Source organism: Megascapheus bottae, chromosome 19, assembly GCF_031878675.1.
Source record: "Megascapheus bottae isolate mThoBot1 chromosome 19, mThoBot2.hap1, whole genome shotgun sequence".
Taxonomy (NCBI): domain Eukaryota; kingdom Metazoa; phylum Chordata; class Mammalia; order Rodentia; family Geomyidae; genus Megascapheus; species Megascapheus bottae.
Window position 1 is genome coordinate 35679608 of NC_143527.1, and position 17680 is coordinate 35697287.

Genomic DNA, 17680 nt, shown 5'->3' on the forward strand with positions numbered 1-17680 from the left:
ATTGAGGATAAGATTCTTACAGACTTTTCTGCTCAGGCTGGCTTCAAACTACAATCCTCAGATCCCAGCTTCCTGAGTAGGATTACAGGCGTGAACCAGTGGCACCCAGCTACAGATACTGTTTAGCCTCAACTATGGACATCAAATAATCCAGTAAATACAGACAAACCCCACATCTAGAACGAGTGCAAGTTCTGAATTTTAAAATCAACAAGGTTTTGTTCGTGTGTGTGTATGTTTAATAATAGACTTCCATGTACATGGAGAGAGACTAAGCAAGTAAGATCCCTTCAGAGACAAGTTGGAGAGCCTCAGGTGCAGCTCCAGATACCGACCTTGAGGGCAGACTCGGAAGCACTGGTGGCTTTGTTGGCTGCATCCTCTGCTGCTTTGATGGCATTGAGAATGTTCTCATAAGCTGTGGCAGCATCCACAGCACAGCGTACCAGCTCATCCCCGCTGGCATTTCTCTTTATCCTAGAAGGAGATACCGGGCAGAGATTACCTCTGGTAACAGCCCTTCCCTGCCTGTGGCTGCCATCTTTACTAGTGGACCCAGATATTGCCCATCTTTGCAATACTGAGTCAAAGTAACTTCCATATTGCAGGTCTGGTTTTGACCTGCTGTGACCTTGCCCTCCACCCTACTGGGGACAGCCAGGCAGTCCAGCTGAGGCAGCCCATGAGCCACTCCACTTACTCCTCCAGCTGCTTTGCCAGTTCCTGTAAAGACTGAGCGTGTTTTTCTGCCTCTACAACCAGGGGAGCTTTGATGGAAGATCTGGAGAGTTCTCGCACTTTGTCACTGAGCTCTTGTCTTGCTCCATTTAAACTGGTAGCAAGTTTTTCATATTCCTGTTATTTTCAGGTCAACAAAACAGTATAAATCCAATCAAATATATATATATATATATATCAATCATTCCCCCAAACTGTCACTAATGATAATTCTTTTTTGCTGAGCAGTTATATTTTCTAAGCCCATCCACAATTACAGTTTATCCTTTCAGCTTATTTGCCCTAAGTTTTACATCTTCTAGAACATTTTCCTGCTCTTTGTAAGTTAGAACCACAATGTCAACATCAAAATTCTGCTAAACCGCAGGACTTTAGATCTAGAGAAATCGCTGTGATAAGGGTGTTGGCTTAATTAGGAAGATGAAAGTAGCTGAGAACGATTGAATAGATTATCTGCAACCGAAGGAAGGGAAAAATAAAACCTACTGAAATTATTTGGGGATAAAAAGGAGAAGTAAGGCAAGGGTGGGACTGATTGCAATACAGCATAAACATGTATGGAAATATAATGAAGGAATCTCCCCTGTAAAATTAGTGTATGGTAGCCAGGTTCTGGTAGCTCATGCCTATAATCCTAGTCAGAGACTGAAATCTGATGGAGTTGGAAGCCAGCCCAGGCAGGAAAGTTGCTGGCTTTTACCTCAGATCTTTTGTCCTAATGTCCAAAGTTCTTTTCTCCAATTAACCACCAAAAGAGTCACAGGCAGAGCTGTGGCATAAGTGGTAGAGAAAAAAAAATACTCAAGGACAGTGTCAAAGTCCTGAGTTCAAGCTCGAGCACTGGCACACACACACACACACACACACACACACAAAAGACAACAACCATAATATAAGCTAATAAAAAGGTATACATAAATATCAAAGTGATATTCATCTCCATAATATATATGCTAATAAAATAGTTTAAAATGTATAAAATGTTACAAAATATTCTTTCGATATGCCTATTAAGCTGCTAAGACATTAATCTTTTATCAAGTCCTTCTGCTAATAAAAGTATGTTCAATATTTTAAAAGTAGCATTGCAGTTATTGTTATCACAAAAGTATTCGTTCATTATGGACAGTTTGGTAATATGCCTGGATATAAAGACGACAAGGCCGTTCACCCGCCCCCTTCCCTGGATGCTGGGAATGCCCACTTCCCTTCAAAAGGCAGAAACTGAAGTTTAAAAAATATAGCCCAGCCCATCTTACAGCCTCCTGACAATATGATTCGAATGTGCTCAATTTTTTTCTAGAAACAAGCACTCTCCTCTACCTTCTGGCTTTTATCCATCAGTTTCAGCATATTGTCTGTCTGTAGCAAAGAAGCATCTGCAGTGGCCAGGAACTTAGTGAATTCACTCTGCAGGGAATTCATTTCTTTCATTTGTCTCTGGAAAGAATAAAAAAGGAAACCTGCTTGAGCGGCATGATGCATTATAGGAAGACACAAAGTCATATGTATGGGATAACAGCAAAGAAGGAGCACAGAGTCGCAATGTTTCCTTGAGCCTGATGATGGTCAAGGCTCTGAAAAACAAGAAGACCCTGGTTCTTGCTGCAGGGTCAGTATGCTGACTTAGTGTTCCCATACCATGTGCCAATAAGACATGCGCTACCACTGCAGAGGAGGGAGGTTTATATACTCTGTCAACTCCAACAGTGAGGTATACTGCTAAGTTCCTGATGGGGAAAAGAATGAAGACTTTAAATCTATAGCCAAGCCCATGGTTCTGTTGCAGTCATATGAATGAGAGATGACAGCACCAGCGCAGGCTGCATCAGAAGAGAAGGCTGCTAAAGACGAGGCACCTTCCCTGGCACAGTGATTCAAAAGTCTTGCTATCTAGGGAGGTGCCTGGAGCTGTGCATCTGTTACTCTCACATCACTGATTTTCATTTATCACGTTCCTCCTCTTTCATAGTTATGCCTACATTATTCAACTCTGTTTGGACTCATTTTGTAACCTCTCCTTTTGTTTTCTTGCTCTTGTTTTGATGTAGGGTATTCACGACTGAAGTTATAAACTATGGAATCTTGAGCTCATTAATTTCTCTTATCTTCATGGCATCAAACTGGTGATTATCATGCTGGTGATTATGATGATGATGTTATAGATTGCATATGAAAAATAACTTTAAATCCACTCTGAAATGCATTTCTCATCTGCAGGTCAAGTTTCTTCCTCCAGTCCTCTTGGGCAGGTTCAGGCAGTTTGGGGAGGCAGTTTGTGGTTTAAGTTCCCAAACTTTTCTGGTAGCTGAGGAACAGAAACAATCCTGGTTTTGCCTTCAACAGCTAATTCTTGTTTGGTCAGGGTCTGAGATGGTTTTGTCAGAAGCCATCTGGCTTTTCCATCTTAACAAAGCTCTCCATTCCCCTCAACCTCATGTTTAATGAAAGCCTGTGATTTCCAAAAGTGAGCTCACCTTAATGGCTCCCAAAGCCTGCTCATTTTCGTGGTTGAGTCCTGTGGCTTGCTTTGTCTGGGCAGCTGCCTCCTGGAGCATGGAACGCAGGTCATGGAGTTTGGCTTCATAATCACTTAAAGCATTGCGTATATTCTTAACCAATCCATTGCTCTCCACTTGGTGGCTGCCCATCCAGTTCCGTATTCGATTCAGCACTGCAATACATCACTTTATGTTGCCATTTGAGAGACATGGAAGCTAGGTTATAAGCAATACATATAGTAGGAGAACTGAGTTCCTGCCCAATATGGGGTTTTCTTAAACTCTGGAGAGAATGAGAAATGAAATTTTGTTGTTGTTGTTGTTCTTCCCTGGGTTTAAACTTAAGGATTGGTTGCTTCTTTTGCTCAAAGCTAGTGCTCTATCACTATGCCACTTCCATTTTCTGAGTAGTTTATTGGAGGTAAATCTCACAGACTTTCCTGTCCAGTTTGGCTTCGAACCACAGTCCTCAGATCTCAGCTTCTTGGGTAGCAAGAATTACAGGTGTAAACGACCAGTGCTCAGTTAAAACTAACTTACTATGAACTGTGTGCATTGAAGGCACTGCCTCATTTTGTTTCCATGATAACCACAGGAAAACCCTAACTCAAGGTTACATGATCAGTCAGACTTGGGACTTTAATCAGAACTGCAGAATATGTACTGAAACTGCCACCTTGTAGTTAAAATCAAGGTGACACTTGAGCAGTACAAATGCTAGAAGAAAGCCGCATACATTGCATTTTACCTATCAACTATGCATACATCATTTTGCCTGGATATTAATGATATAGACATCATTTTACTAGACAATAAGTATTAGGGCTTGAAAAAAATGCATCAAGTTAGCATCTCCCAGATTTGAGCAAGTGATGGCATTTTTCCTCCCCCAAAACTTGAAACATACTAATTTAATTTCTAGGATACTCATCTTCTTCGATAATTGTAGTATAAACATTAATTTGTGGTTTAAAAACCCAATAGTGGGGTAGCCGGGAGTTTGACCTATTAGTAGAGTGTTTGCCTAGCATGCACGAAGACCCAGGTTTGATTCCTCAGCAGGAAGACCCAGGTTTGATTCCTCAGTACCACATACGTAGAAAGAAGCCAGAAGTGGTGCTATGGCTCAAGTGGTAGAGCTCTAGCCTTGAGAAAAAACCCAAGGACAGTGCTCATGCCCTGAGCTCAAGCCCAGAACTGGCAAAATAAATGAAAATTTAAAACTCAATAATGGTAAAGTAACCATTATATTAAATATATAATATAATTAAGGGCCAGGCATGGCAGCTAATACCTGTAATTTAACTACACGGAAGATGGAGGTAGGAGAATTCTATTATGAACCCAGTCCTGAAGAGAAAATCCCTACTTGAAAAATAAATTATAAGCCAGGAATTGGTGGCTCATGCCTGTAATCCTAGCTACTCAGGAGGCTGAGATCTGAGGATCACAGTCCATAGCCAGGGACAGTCCAGGAAGAAAATTCCATGAAATTCTTACCTCTAATTACCCCCTGAGAAGCCAGAAATAGAGCTTCAGCTCAAGTGGTAAAGCAGTACTTTGAGTAAAAACCTAAGGAAGGTCCTGAGTCCCCAGTACTGGCATATACACATACATGTACATGTATATTCACACACACACACACACACACACACACACCTTTAACAAACAGCACTGGGGCATGGCTCAAGTAGTAGAAAACCTGCCTACCATGCACAAAGCCCTGAGTTCATATCCTAGTTCTGGGAGGGGGGGGAAATACAACAATAAAAGTTGGAAAGATGTAAAAGAACATCAGAGCAGTAAAAATGCAGTTTGAGGAAAAGAAGTATAAAGATTAACTTAAAAAAAAAGTTTCCCATGATCCTATAGTCTTTTGAGACCTTGTTTCCTCAGCTGGTGGGAAGACGACCCCCTTTTCTAACACATGCTTGATCTAACTGTAGTACCCCCAGAATGGAGAGACATTCCACCCGGAACTGGAAGTCTATATTGTCCTCCACACATCTTTCCTATGTCTAATCAATCCAGATGGACTGGAGAGAGTATCTAGGTCATCCTTACAGAGCTGAGCTTCTCTTCTTTCGGCTTCGGCTTCTCTGAGGTGCTTGCCAAAGTTTCGGTTCCGCATTTCCCTCATCATGCGTTCCGCCTCCGCCAGCTCTTTGGAGAAGTCACCCAAAGGCAAGTTGTTTCCTTCTCCGTCTGTCCCAGAGATCTGCCTCAAGAGAACTGGAAACCACACATTGTTTACGTAAACTGGGAGATCTGGGTTCCAGCCGACAACTTGAGGGGGAGAAAAAACCTTGAAACTTCCTAGGGTAGTTTTGCTTTTTAGTATTGCTCTGGAATCATTTTCATAATAATGGATTTTCAAAGAGAAATTCTTTCAATATATAACAAAGGTTATGTAACAAAACAAAGTAAATAGTGGGACTGAGTAATATTTCTTACTGTGTACATTCCGGATGACATTTTTAATTTTCAAATCCAGCTCTTTTGCGTTTTGAATCGTCTGATCAACATTATTGTACAATGATTGTGCTTTTCTGGAATTTACTTGTGCCTATATTAAAAAATGAATCAATTTAGTAATATATTAGATTCATAGGGGGAAAAACTAAAACATTTTGAAAGCAAACAAAGAAAATAGTGGTTGTAGTAGTTGATCTAATATATTAACCTTTTCTTGCAAAGTTTCAAATTCACGATTCAAATTGCTCAGTTCTTTTTGCAAGCCATCGATCTTTGATCCATGGTTTGAAATAGCAGAACGGTAGCTGAGTACCTGGTTCTGAAAGTAAAACACAAAGTCAATATTACTTGGGAGGAGGACTTTATCATTTTATCATTGTATCAACCTGGTAAAGGGGCAACAAAATGAAAGGTCTTATTTATCAATGCCAGCTCTGCCAGAAAACACATATACAATTCTTTCAAATTGGTTACAAGAGTCTGACCAGGGACATTCGGTAAGTAAAGAACACATAGGCGTATTTTGTGAGCCTATGGGCACTTCAGGTAAAATCCTGATGAGCAGTTCAGTCAGGGAAAGGAAGAATACCCTTCTTCATCTGTCATTCCTTCATTACTGCTTGAGCATTCGTTCATGCACAGCATAATCCTGGTCCTTAGTGTCCCCAGGTTCTATATCTAAGACGATGAAGAATCCAAGCCAGGCATCACACCTATAATCCTAGCTACTCAGGAGGCTGAGATTTGAGGATAATGGTGTGAAGCCAACCCAGGCAGGAAGGCCCATGAAACTCTTATCTTATCTCCAATTAACCACCAGAAAGCTGGAAGCAGTTGCTGTGATAAAACGCTTATCTTTGGGAAAATGAAAGCTAAAGGACAGTGCTTAGGCCCTGAGTTCAAGCTCCAGTAACACACACACACACACACACACACACACACACACACACGCACACTGCATTTATTTTGAAGGTGCAAGTTTTGTTCTCATTAATATTTCCTTTAAAACATGATGTAAGGGCTATTTCTATAACATGTCTACAAAAGGTTAGGCAAAATAATCAATCTAGACATGATCTAAAGTACACAGGAGAGTGTGCATAGGTGATGTGCAAATCCTGTGCCATTTCATAGAAAGGACTTGAGCATCTGAAGCTTTTATCAGTAGGGGTCCTGGAACCAATCCCCTGTGATATCAAAATTCAACCTTGTTCACTGGGCTTCTAGGGACTTACCCTCAGGTCCTTGGCCTGGGCCTCTATGCGCCGAATTTGCTCCAGATCACCAGCATTGGCACTCAAGCCCTGCAGCCGTGACTTGACCAGGCGGAGCTCCTCGCCCATGGTGGCCAAGTCATTTAAGAGCGTCATCACGCAGCTGTCACAATCTGCAGGGACCACAGGCAAAGGCAAGTGCATTGTGGGCTGGGAGGGCACAGAGAATACAGAGCCACACAGCCCACTGACAAGCACACAGACCAGCATGGGGAGGAAGCACAGCCTGGCCTATACAGGGAGGGATACAGATTCCAAAGAAAGAACAGGCATTGTACATGCTGTATACAAGCTTTTCCCCTGGTGTAGTTATAGCATGCATCATCCATTCACCAGATGGTGGGGTGGAGGCTTGGAGGAACAAGGTGGCTTGCTGAATGTCATACAGCCAGAGGTTGACACAGGCTGAATGTGACCCTGCCTGGTCCTCTCTCCCCTCCTCCTCCCACAGCTGTTTCCCCACACTGGAAACACTGTGCATTCACATAACTTCACTAAGTCCCTACAACCTGGAAAGAAGTGAGTGTCTTTCTTTTCTCACCATCACATTCTTCTGCTGGGATGCTATCTTTGGGCTCTTGATTCATGCAGTCTAAGCATTAGGAAAAAGACAAAAGAAGACATTCAGTAAATTTATTCTTCACCTTCCTGAGTTTTCAGAAAAGTTCTTTTCCAAAGATTTTAGTCACCCAAACGCATAGCATTACTGGCCCTTCCTCTCCTTTTCCTTCCCTCATTTATGTCATTGCTGGTGGAACTTTGTTTAGAAGTTCTTGACTATAAACCATTTCTTTTTCAACAAGGGCCATTTCTGTAGAGGGATACGTCTTGCTTTGCTTTCTCTCTCCTTCCTTCCTTCCTTCCCACTCTCCCTCCTTCCCTCCCTTCCTTCCTTCCTTCCTTCCTTCCTTCCTTCCTTCCTTCCTTCCTTCCTTCCTTCCTTCCTTTTTCATCATAGGTATTAACTCAGGGCCTCTGCCTCTCAGTTTTCCAGTTCATGGCTGGTACTCTACTTCCTGAGCTACATATCAGCACTTTACTCACCAATCAGAGATGGGGTCCCATAGACTTTTCTGCCTGGACAATCCTCTAGATCTCAACTTACTGGACAGCTAGGATTAGCAACATGAGCCACTGATACCAAGTGGCCATGATTTTTTATCAAATTAAAACTTTAAATCAGTAAAAGCTTTATTCATTGGACAGATCCAATGTCCATGGTTCCAATATCATTCACAAACAATGAACAGTCATTGAACACCTTTAAGCATTCATTATGGGCTATATTCCTGTGGTAGGAATGAAGCAAGGCATTGAGACAAAAATCCCTGTTATCCTGTGTTTAACACTCCCTTTTGAGAAGACGACAAATGACAACATAGCATGACAGCTAGGCATGCAGTGTTATTAAAGTACCCCATCAGCCACTGCATACATCAGCAGAATCTTGAGGTTCTTAGCTATAGTTCAGGAAACCCTAATGGTTATCCTCACCCTTGTTCTTTTTATTTTCTGGATTATGTAGTAGGTGCATTACTTTTCACACACTGATACCACTTCTTATGTTTTTGTTCCCATTTCCCTTCCCATATCCCCTCCCAATCATCTTGTTTTCCCCCCTTCCCTTCCCTGTTTCAAATAAACAAATAAATGTATATACAATATACCAAGTAAGAAACCACATGAGATTAACCATAGGTCCCTGCACTTTCTTTACCCCTCCTCTGTTTACTTTTTCTCCATCCTGTAAGTCCTCCTGCTGAAATGCTCTCCTGCTTCCCTCTGAAGAACAGTCTAACATCACCACAGCAAAGCTCCAAAGCATGAATCTTTGTTCTGTCACCCTTCACTATTCCAAATGTGCTACCTTTCTCCACTTTGGATCATTTGATAGCTGTGTGGCATATAGTATGATTTTTATATTTCCATACAAACAAAAATAAAACCCTGTTGAATAAGATGAGACCAAGAATGTCCTAAAGCATGATGATAAACACTCCATTATAGTGTAATATTATATTTATTCTACATCCCTTTAGAATGATAATTGGATTGGATGTAATCAAGGGTTTACTTCTTCAACTGTCCTGTAACTATAAGATAAGAAGTCTTAACTAAATGCTGTTATACTACATCCACAGCATTTTTTTCTGATGTCATAGTAACATTTTCTTTGAAAGAAGAAAGTGAATGGGTCATCTTCCTTTTTGTTCCAAAGGGCTCCTAATATGTCCATAGCAACACATACTTATTATTATCCTTTCTTGTGTGTAAAATCCAACCCAATTACCTTCTAACATCACAGAATGCGTGCAGCTGTGAGAGAAACACTTTACTTTTGATAAGTGGGAGCTGATAGGAAGATAGCTATCATATCAAAATCACCTACATACATTCAAAGTTATTTTAACTGTAAGTGGTTAAGGTTTTTTTAAAAAAACAAATTACTTAAATATAAAACTAATTGAAGTAGTTTTTGAAAGCTGTAACTATTGCCTAAGTATCTGCAGAGTTATCAAAAGAAGGGGACAATTTGTTAGCTGTCATTTATATATGACTCTTCCTGGAAATGCGTGCTTGGGTCAAATAAAGTGGACATTTTATACTGACTTTATCAGTGCATGTCAACAAAGTTATGCATTGATCTTACCTCCGGTTAGGGGGTCACAAATCCCAAGCTGACCATTGCTATTACAATTACATGGTTGACAGCTACCTCCAAATTTTTGGGGATTCCCAAAGTATCCAGGTGCACACCTACACAAAACAGAGAAGAGAGAAGGAAACATTCCAGTGACTCAGGACCTTTTCTCACCTCCAGCTCTCTGTTTGGCATATTTTATATAACTTTGTGACAGAAAGGGTGACATGGATTGGCCAAAATGAGTACTTTCCAATATAGGGATATTCGTCTCTTGAATAAGGCTGATAAGAGTAGGAAACCAGGGGGGCCAGGAGTTTGGCCTACTGGTAGAGTGCTTGCCTAGCATGTACGAAGATCTAAATTCGATTCCTCAGTACCACATACATAGAAAAAGCCAGAAATGGTGCTGTGGCTCAAGCAGTAGAGCTCTAGCCTTTACAAATCACAAGGACAGTACACAGGCCCTGAGTTCAAGCCCCAGGACTGGCAAAAAATTTAAAAAGAGTAGGAGGCCAGAGACTCCAAGATATCACTCCCTTCCTCTTTTACTGCTTCTAGAATAATCAAATCTTTGATCCTTTGGCAACTCAACAGCAAAGGAAAACACAGACAGACAGACAGACAGACAGACAGACAGACAGACAGACACACACACACACACACACACACACACACACACAGGATCAAATAGTTTGGCCAACATGGAAGTCAGGTTAGCTGGCTTTTATGTAAGAATTACATTCCTGGAGATATTGCTTACTTGAAGACTAACTTCCTCATAGAAATCACTTGCATGTAGAAAGACTCTTCATATGTCCTAATGTGTTATTTCAAGGCTATGTAACTTGTATTTACATTAGAACTTGCACTTGTACTTGACAAAGTGAGAGATATATAATGAACTTAAACATATTATTAGTAATGCAATCTAAATTCCCAACAAATAAGTTGGGAGATCATGTGTCCTAGATTCTTATTCTGTTTTTAAAAATGTAAAACAAACGTTTATTAATATGTCACTAGAACTGAGAAATCAATTGAAATCTTCCAATTTAGTCAAGTCCCACTCCCTATGTTATCAAGCCCAGATTGTCATTAAATTGATAAATGGAATATTATCATTAATAGAACTGGTAGAAACATGTTAACTCTTGTCCAAGAATTTAAGCTTAACATTAAAAAGAAAAACGGACAGCTAGTTCACAGATGACTTCTCATAACTATCAGGCCAGTTATGTGGATGGTTGAGATTCAGAGGATCACAGTTCCAAGCCAGCCTCAGTAGAGAAATCCATGAGGCTCTAGCTCCACAGAAAGGAAGCCAGACATCACCACATCCAGCTGGGCACAGGCCTGTGATCCCAGCATCAACAAGAAGCATGAAACTAGGCAGAAGCATAGCTCAGTTGGTAGAACACCAGCCAATAAGCAAAGCATTAGGTACAGAGTTCCAGTCCCACTCTTACAACAATGTTTGTCTGGCTAGAGCTATGCATTAACAGTGCCATGCCAGCCTAGTAAGCGTGAGGCCCAAAGTCCAAACCTCCACACAGACAGACAGACAGACAGACAGACAGACAGACAGACAGACAGACAAACATTGTTATGTACCATCAATAATTATCAATGAATACAGAGTGTTGTATGCACAGAATATAGGTTTGGGGACATTTACCATTCAGTATTGTAATGTTGAGTTTTAGTAATTCACCCTCTTACCATCCCTACCCCACCCCATGAAAGTATAAGCTCCATGAAAACATGTACACTGCTTTTTGTACACTGCTGTTTCCCTAGCCCCTGGTACAATGCGTGACATATAATAGAAGCCAAATAAATATTTGCTCAACGGATGGATGAATGAGTACTTAGATTAATAATGAGGTAATTTGGTAAATGATCTAGTACACTGCTTGTATGTAATAAACGCTCAACAAAAAGTAGGCATGGCCAGGACCTATAGTTCACATGTATAATTCCAGCTGCTCAAGAGGCTAAGATCATAAGATTGCGGTTCAAAGCCAGCTAGGACCAGAAAGTCTGTAAGACTCATCTCCAATTAACTACCAAAAAGCTAGAAGTACAGTTGTGGGTTAAGTGGTAGATTGCTAGTCTTGAGCAAAAGAGTCAGTGACAGTACCCATATCCTAAGTTCAAACCCCAGGACTGGCACTAAAGAAAACTTCAAACAAAACAAAACACAGGAGGCACAGTTATAAAGCATAATACTCATTTTATAACTGGCCTTATATATACATATATATGTATATGTCCTGCCCAACAGACTATGCCATGTAGAAGATTTTGTTCTAAAATAGCATATTGTGTACATTGCACCTATACCTAAACTTTCCATGTAGAAGATGCAAATGAACAAGGTACTGTATTCTAAAATCTCATAAATATTAGGGACATTTGATTCCTCTTCCTTATTCTTACAAAATATCAGTTAAGAAAGAAGTGGCTTGGAAGTAGCACTGTGGCTCAAAGTAGTAGATCACTAGCTTTGAGCAAAAGAGCTCAGGGACAGTGCCCGGGGCCCTAAGCTCAAGCCCCAAAACCAACAGGAAAAGAAAAAAAAAGAACAAAAAGAACTTGGCTTTCTTATTTCTCATTTTTGGAATAAAACGATTGATGGAAGCAATGCTTTCTCATTCCACAGATGACACTGGCATAATTAAAGAGCAGAGAACACATCTGTCATATGTGGCCAACTGAGAGGGAAGGAAAGTAAGCATAGTGCATAGTGAACGCCAGCGCTTCCATCCCTTCACACCTGCTTCACACAGGTTGCTCCTCCCCCATCCAATTAGACGTCCCCACAGAGATGATTCCTGGTTTTGTCATTTTCCTTGTATTTGTCTTTCTAATCGAAGAACTCATGCCAGGAATAATGTTTGAATAAACAATCTATGTGCAAAAATGAAGAATGTCAACATCAGCTTGGCATTTACCTGGGAAGAAGATTTTTTTTTCCTTAACAAAAGAAACAATGGTTTGCTTTCTCGAGACATCAAATGAAATAAAATGATGCCGAGAGGAGAACTGTTCATTAAAAACTTCCCTTCAAATTAGCTGCCTGCCAACTAATAAGCGCCTCAGCAAATCCGCTGCTGTCTTCAGCTTGTTTATGGAAAACCATAAGGAGGTTTAAATTAGGAAGCCTATGTGCCAGCTTCTCTAGCTTCTAAATCACGAGCCTGCAATACCTTCCCACCCCCATTCCCTCCCTACCCAGCCTTTCCTTCCAGGTTCAGTTGTAGTTGCCTTCCCTTGACTCTCCAGGCGGGTTGGATGGCCCTCCAGTTGCAGCCTGACTTAGCCCAGCTATCTCAACTTGCTTCTGTATCTGTTCACCACTGGCCTGCAGAGGCTATGCTCTGTTTGCTGATGTGTCTCTGGTTCTTAGTAGAGTATCAGGCACATACAAGCTAGGATCATCATACATTTTTTTGCCATTGAAAGAAAGAATGAACACATGTGTGGCAAGTGAAGGAAATGTTCCTTTGGCTGAAATGTTAAATGGGAAATAGAAGGACCTGAATTTGGACCCTTTGATGTCAAGACAGTGTCCCCATGTCAGACTGTCCCTAGCTTGTACATCCAGCAGACATCCTCCAACTTTTTGAACATTCTTGTACTTTTTCTTCCCAATTCACCCTCTACCTCCATCTCCTAGTTCCGCTTCATTTTGCTCCTTCAAGCCATTTTGTTCATACAATGCTTTTACTACCCCCAGTCTAGAGGAGCCATGCCTCCCTGTGAACTCAGGTTGAATTCATTTCTGCTCTTTAAAAAAATTTTTGGTCCAGTTCTTGTAAAGTTTATCCAAAATAGCAAATATGCAAAGCCATTCTGGACTTCCAGGAAATAATACAGAAGTGATAATGGCATAGAGACCCAAATAAAGTGTACAGAAACAAACCCAAGTGTGTACTGAAATTGTGTAATGACAAACTTAGCTCTGATGCATGCAGCATGAAGGATAAAGGAATCTGATGGCAAGCGGGGGCGGGGGGAGGCAGTGAGTGGAAAATGTGCTAGGACAAGCATGAAAGGAAAGGCAGCAGGCAGATCTGCAGTCTCTAGTGCCAGGATGAGCACACACACTTCTCCAAGAAGAAGAGTCTGTTATACCTAGGGATTCTATTCTCTGGGCCTTTCCTAATGTAAACACCCGGTGTCTAGTAGATCTGAGGGTAAACCGAACACCATATACTTCCTGCAACATGACCCTTGGGCTACTGAGAGATGGGATAGGGTATGCTTATTGGAACTCAGGTCAATTTTTGCTTTACAGTGTGGACCTTTGCAGTACGCGACGAATACCTGCTAATTATCAAACTCTGTCCCCTGAAAATGGAATTGTAGCTCTATGACACTCTTCCTTTTAGTCCAGTAAATGTGTAGGTATGACCAAGAATGGGTTTCTATGAGAGTAGGAGCATCTTTCAGGGAGGGTGTTTAGGAATATATAGGAGGGTGGGTGTGAGTATAATGGAGGGATATGAGCAGTGCAGAAGAGAGTCAAAGGTATATAGGGTACCTGCAAGAGTGTGGAGGGTGGCATGTAGTGAGAGATAAGGAAGAGTTTCGTTTTTGTGGAGGCAGCTGGGTGTGGAATAGAGTTGGGGGTTGGAGTATACAAGGGACAGGTTGCAGGGCGTATAGGATTCTGTATGGATGTGTTATGTCTCCTTGTCAGATTTCTAAAATAGGAACTGGGCAAGGAGGACAGGGCTGTTAATGATTTATTAAGTGAGCAATCTTGTAATTTTCCTCAGAGTCTTTTTCCAGTCTTCAGTCAAAGGACCAGCCCCACCCGTTTGCTCTGTACCCCACCTCAAGGCAGCCCGCCCACAGCCACACCCCACATGTGGGTGGCAGGCTGGAAGGCTGTGTTGAGGGTGACACTCACCTCTCACATTGGGTCCCCGTGTACCCGGGTTTGCAGGCACACCTCACGTGATCAGCATTCACCACACAGCCTGTGGCAAAACTGAAAGGAAGACAAAGAAGGCCACAATAAAAACCATAAGTCCACAGGCTACAGGACCACTATTATTATTTGTCTAACCACAAAGTGAAAAATCGAGACTATACCCCCAAGACCCTTTCCATTCCCCCCTCGCACCACTGCACTCTGAAGAAAACTATGTATGAGGACTCTGGCGGTGTGGAGAAAACCCTATTCGAGACTTGTAGAGCTGATGAGGAACGACTTCAGCTGACACTGGGCAAATGCAAGAGAGAACTGGAGGCATTTATTTTCTTTCTGGCTTTGAAAAATACATTCCTTCCCTGGAGATCTGTCTCAAAGCATCTCACTGTGGAAGAGATGATTGCAACAGCATTTTTCCAGGAATAACAAGGAAGAAATATAACAAGTCCAGGCAAGAAGAAAAAACAGAAGAGAACAGAGAAGTTTGGATTCTTGTACAGTATTTTCTCCTTGTTTGTTCTAGTTTCTTTCCTATAGAGTTCATTGCTAAGTCAAGAGATCAGGCCCTGGGAGCCCCAGAATGGAACACAGAGCTTGCTGCCCACACTGGCATTTCTGTGGGTATAAAGCTCTGGGGATTTTCATACCCACATGCAGGATTTGGATTCCATTTCTTTCTTCTCTAAGTGGATGGAAACTTGACAAGCAGTTCTTACCCTACCCAACAAAGAGACCATGTAAAAGTCATCTGCTGCCTTGGGGAGATGTGTGTGTGTTTGTTGGACATTAATTGACCAAAATCTGAGAGGAAAATGATTTGTGTATTGCTTGCTGGTAAGAGAATCCATATTTGGGAAGTCCCTCTTGTCCTGTCAGTGGATACAGATTTACCCCTTCACAGGGACAGTGAACCTTTTCAGCTGCATTGCTAAAAATAGGGTTACTGATTAGTCTTGAGGAGCTATAAGTTGCTCCAGCTTCATGAAAACTATCGATGTGCCTTGCAACCAAAAAGGAAATACTTCTTCTGAGTACTCCATTAGAAAATTTTTTTTGCCATCTATTCCTACCAGCTTCTGTTCAAGCAAGTCTGGGCAGGTGTGAAAGTGATAGATCCCTGTGCAAAGAAAGCTGCAGGACTGGGCAGGTTGAACAGGTATCAACATTACAGATAGTGAAGCAGGGTGAACATTATAAATGCAGATTGACAGGGAAAAACACACATAAAAACCAGTGCATGTGATTTCTGGAGATGTTAAGACCTGGCCAATTTGATAATGGGTTCTTCTATTATTATTTTGTTTGGATCCCATGGTAACTATGTTATGATGAGCAAGATTATGATAAGGTGTCAAGCCCAAGAGAATGTAGATTACCATGGAAAGAAAATGACAACTCTGCCTGCATCTTCTAATGCCACCCTGAGCATCAAGGACAGCCCAGATCTGATTGCTCAGGGACTCAGAGCTGTTTCAAGACTTGCATCACACACAAAACAAAACCCGGAAGCTTGACTATCGCCTGCCAGCCCCTATAGGATGTAGGCCCTGGCTGATCCTCCCCAGCCTGCTTTGAACTAAAAATGACAAAACAAATGCTAAATAAACCTGCTGGTTCTACTTGCATTTAGTTACTTGCTTTTAATTCTCTTTTTAAAAAGTCACCAATTTTGAAGTAGCTGAGCAATACATCTGACTAGGTCTCTCGTGAGCTTTGCTGTAAGTCACAGCTCTGATGCACAGATCTTAATGGCACTGGTTGCCTAGGTGACTTCCCAGTGGCCTTAAAGGCCACTTTTGCTGAAACCACAGATTCTTCTTTTGGACTTGTGAGAGTATCTGTTGGGTGATTTCTTTGACATCAAGGGGCAGAAAAACTTTGCCCTCAGGTCATGACAGTGCTATGACCACTGTTTCTTATCACCAGTCCCTCAGCCTTAAATCACCCTTCTTTACCCCATAAATATTCCTAAATTGTACACTCAGAATGGAAAACTAGAGACTTGCTCTCTTATATCCATGCTTGACTGCTTACTGAATCAACCTTTTCTCTTTTGCAAAGCTTGCCATTTCAAAGACTGCCTAACTGTGTGGCAGATTAAATGGACCTAATTAGGTAAATGCTCCCTCCCACAGTGCACTTCAGCCTCGCCTGCCTGTCTAGGAACACATTTTCACTGAGTCTTTCCCTCCTGAGACCTCATGGCTATGCTTTCGCCCTGGCTTACTCCACTCATCACAGGTCCCTGCTTAACAATTCCAGTTCTCCTTGGCCACCCCTAACCCAGCCACACACTCACATGCCCTATTTCAGAATGTTCAGCTGATACTCAGTTTCCTGTTTATTTGTGTAGATTTACCCTCCCTCCTTTCTTTCCTTAAGCCACTCCAGGTAAAGCCTCAGGAGATCGAACACTTTATAAATTTTCTTCACTGTAAGTGTCGCCAGTCTGCAGGCTGGACCCAGAAAAAAGGCTCAAAAATGAATCAATAAACCACCATGTAGACAGCAAAAAGAAAGAAAAGGGGGGAAAAATCCAGAAGAATACAACTTGGAAAGAGTGCTTTGTTTCTGGTTTTTTTTTTCCTTGCTCACTATAATTGCACATTTCTTAAAACAACAGCTCTATTGAGAGATAAGTGACATATTACACAATCTCCCCACGCAAAGTATGCCAGCCAGTGGCTTTGTATAGCACAGAACTAACTGTACAGCCTTCAACACACACTTAGGACATTTCCATCATCCCCCAAAAGAAACCTTGTAACTCTTCTGCAGTCACTTCCTCTTTCTCTCCCGTCTCCTCATCTACCTCCCTCCCATTCCCAGTAACCACAAAATGACTTCCTCTATCTGCAGATTGTTTCGAGGCTCCTATGGTACCTGTTGGTGTGAGGACACGGGCAGACCCTGCAGGTTCCCTGGACAGCATTCCCGTAGTGCCCCTCTTTGCAGCGCTCACAGTGCTCCCCAGCCGTGTTGTGCTGGCAGTTCTTAGGAGAGACGAACAGGACAGTGAGTATCATATTATTATGCTCACTACTTCTGATCTTGTTATAAATTGATGTGATTATTACTTGGGAGAGTGGGGAAGGTAGAGGTCAAA

General features: G+C 41.7%; 1 protein-coding gene across 1 annotated transcript in view; it reads right to left on the reverse strand.

Annotated features, from left to right (window-relative positions):
- The window catches only part of Lama3 (laminin subunit alpha 3), a 68521-nt gene that overhangs the window by 42577 nt on the left and 8264 nt on the right, over positions 1-17680 (reverse strand). Inside the window, exons 3-14 of the mRNA XM_090353330.1 lie at positions 17458-17567; positions 14551-14631; positions 9639-9745; positions 7530-7580; positions 6950-7101; positions 5923-6033; positions 5694-5805; positions 5304-5471; positions 3216-3412; positions 2062-2178; positions 701-855; positions 336-477 (exon numbers count right to left, since the gene is read on the reverse strand). Coding sequence (XP_090209456.1) covers positions 336-477; positions 701-855; positions 2062-2178; positions 3216-3412; positions 5304-5471; positions 5694-5805; positions 5923-6033; positions 6950-7101; positions 7530-7580; positions 9639-9745; positions 14551-14631; positions 17458-17567 — 1503 coding nt within the window. The remainder of the gene's footprint in view (positions 1-335; positions 478-700; positions 856-2061; positions 2179-3215; positions 3413-5303; positions 5472-5693; positions 5806-5922; positions 6034-6949; positions 7102-7529; positions 7581-9638; positions 9746-14550; positions 14632-17457; positions 17568-17680) is intronic.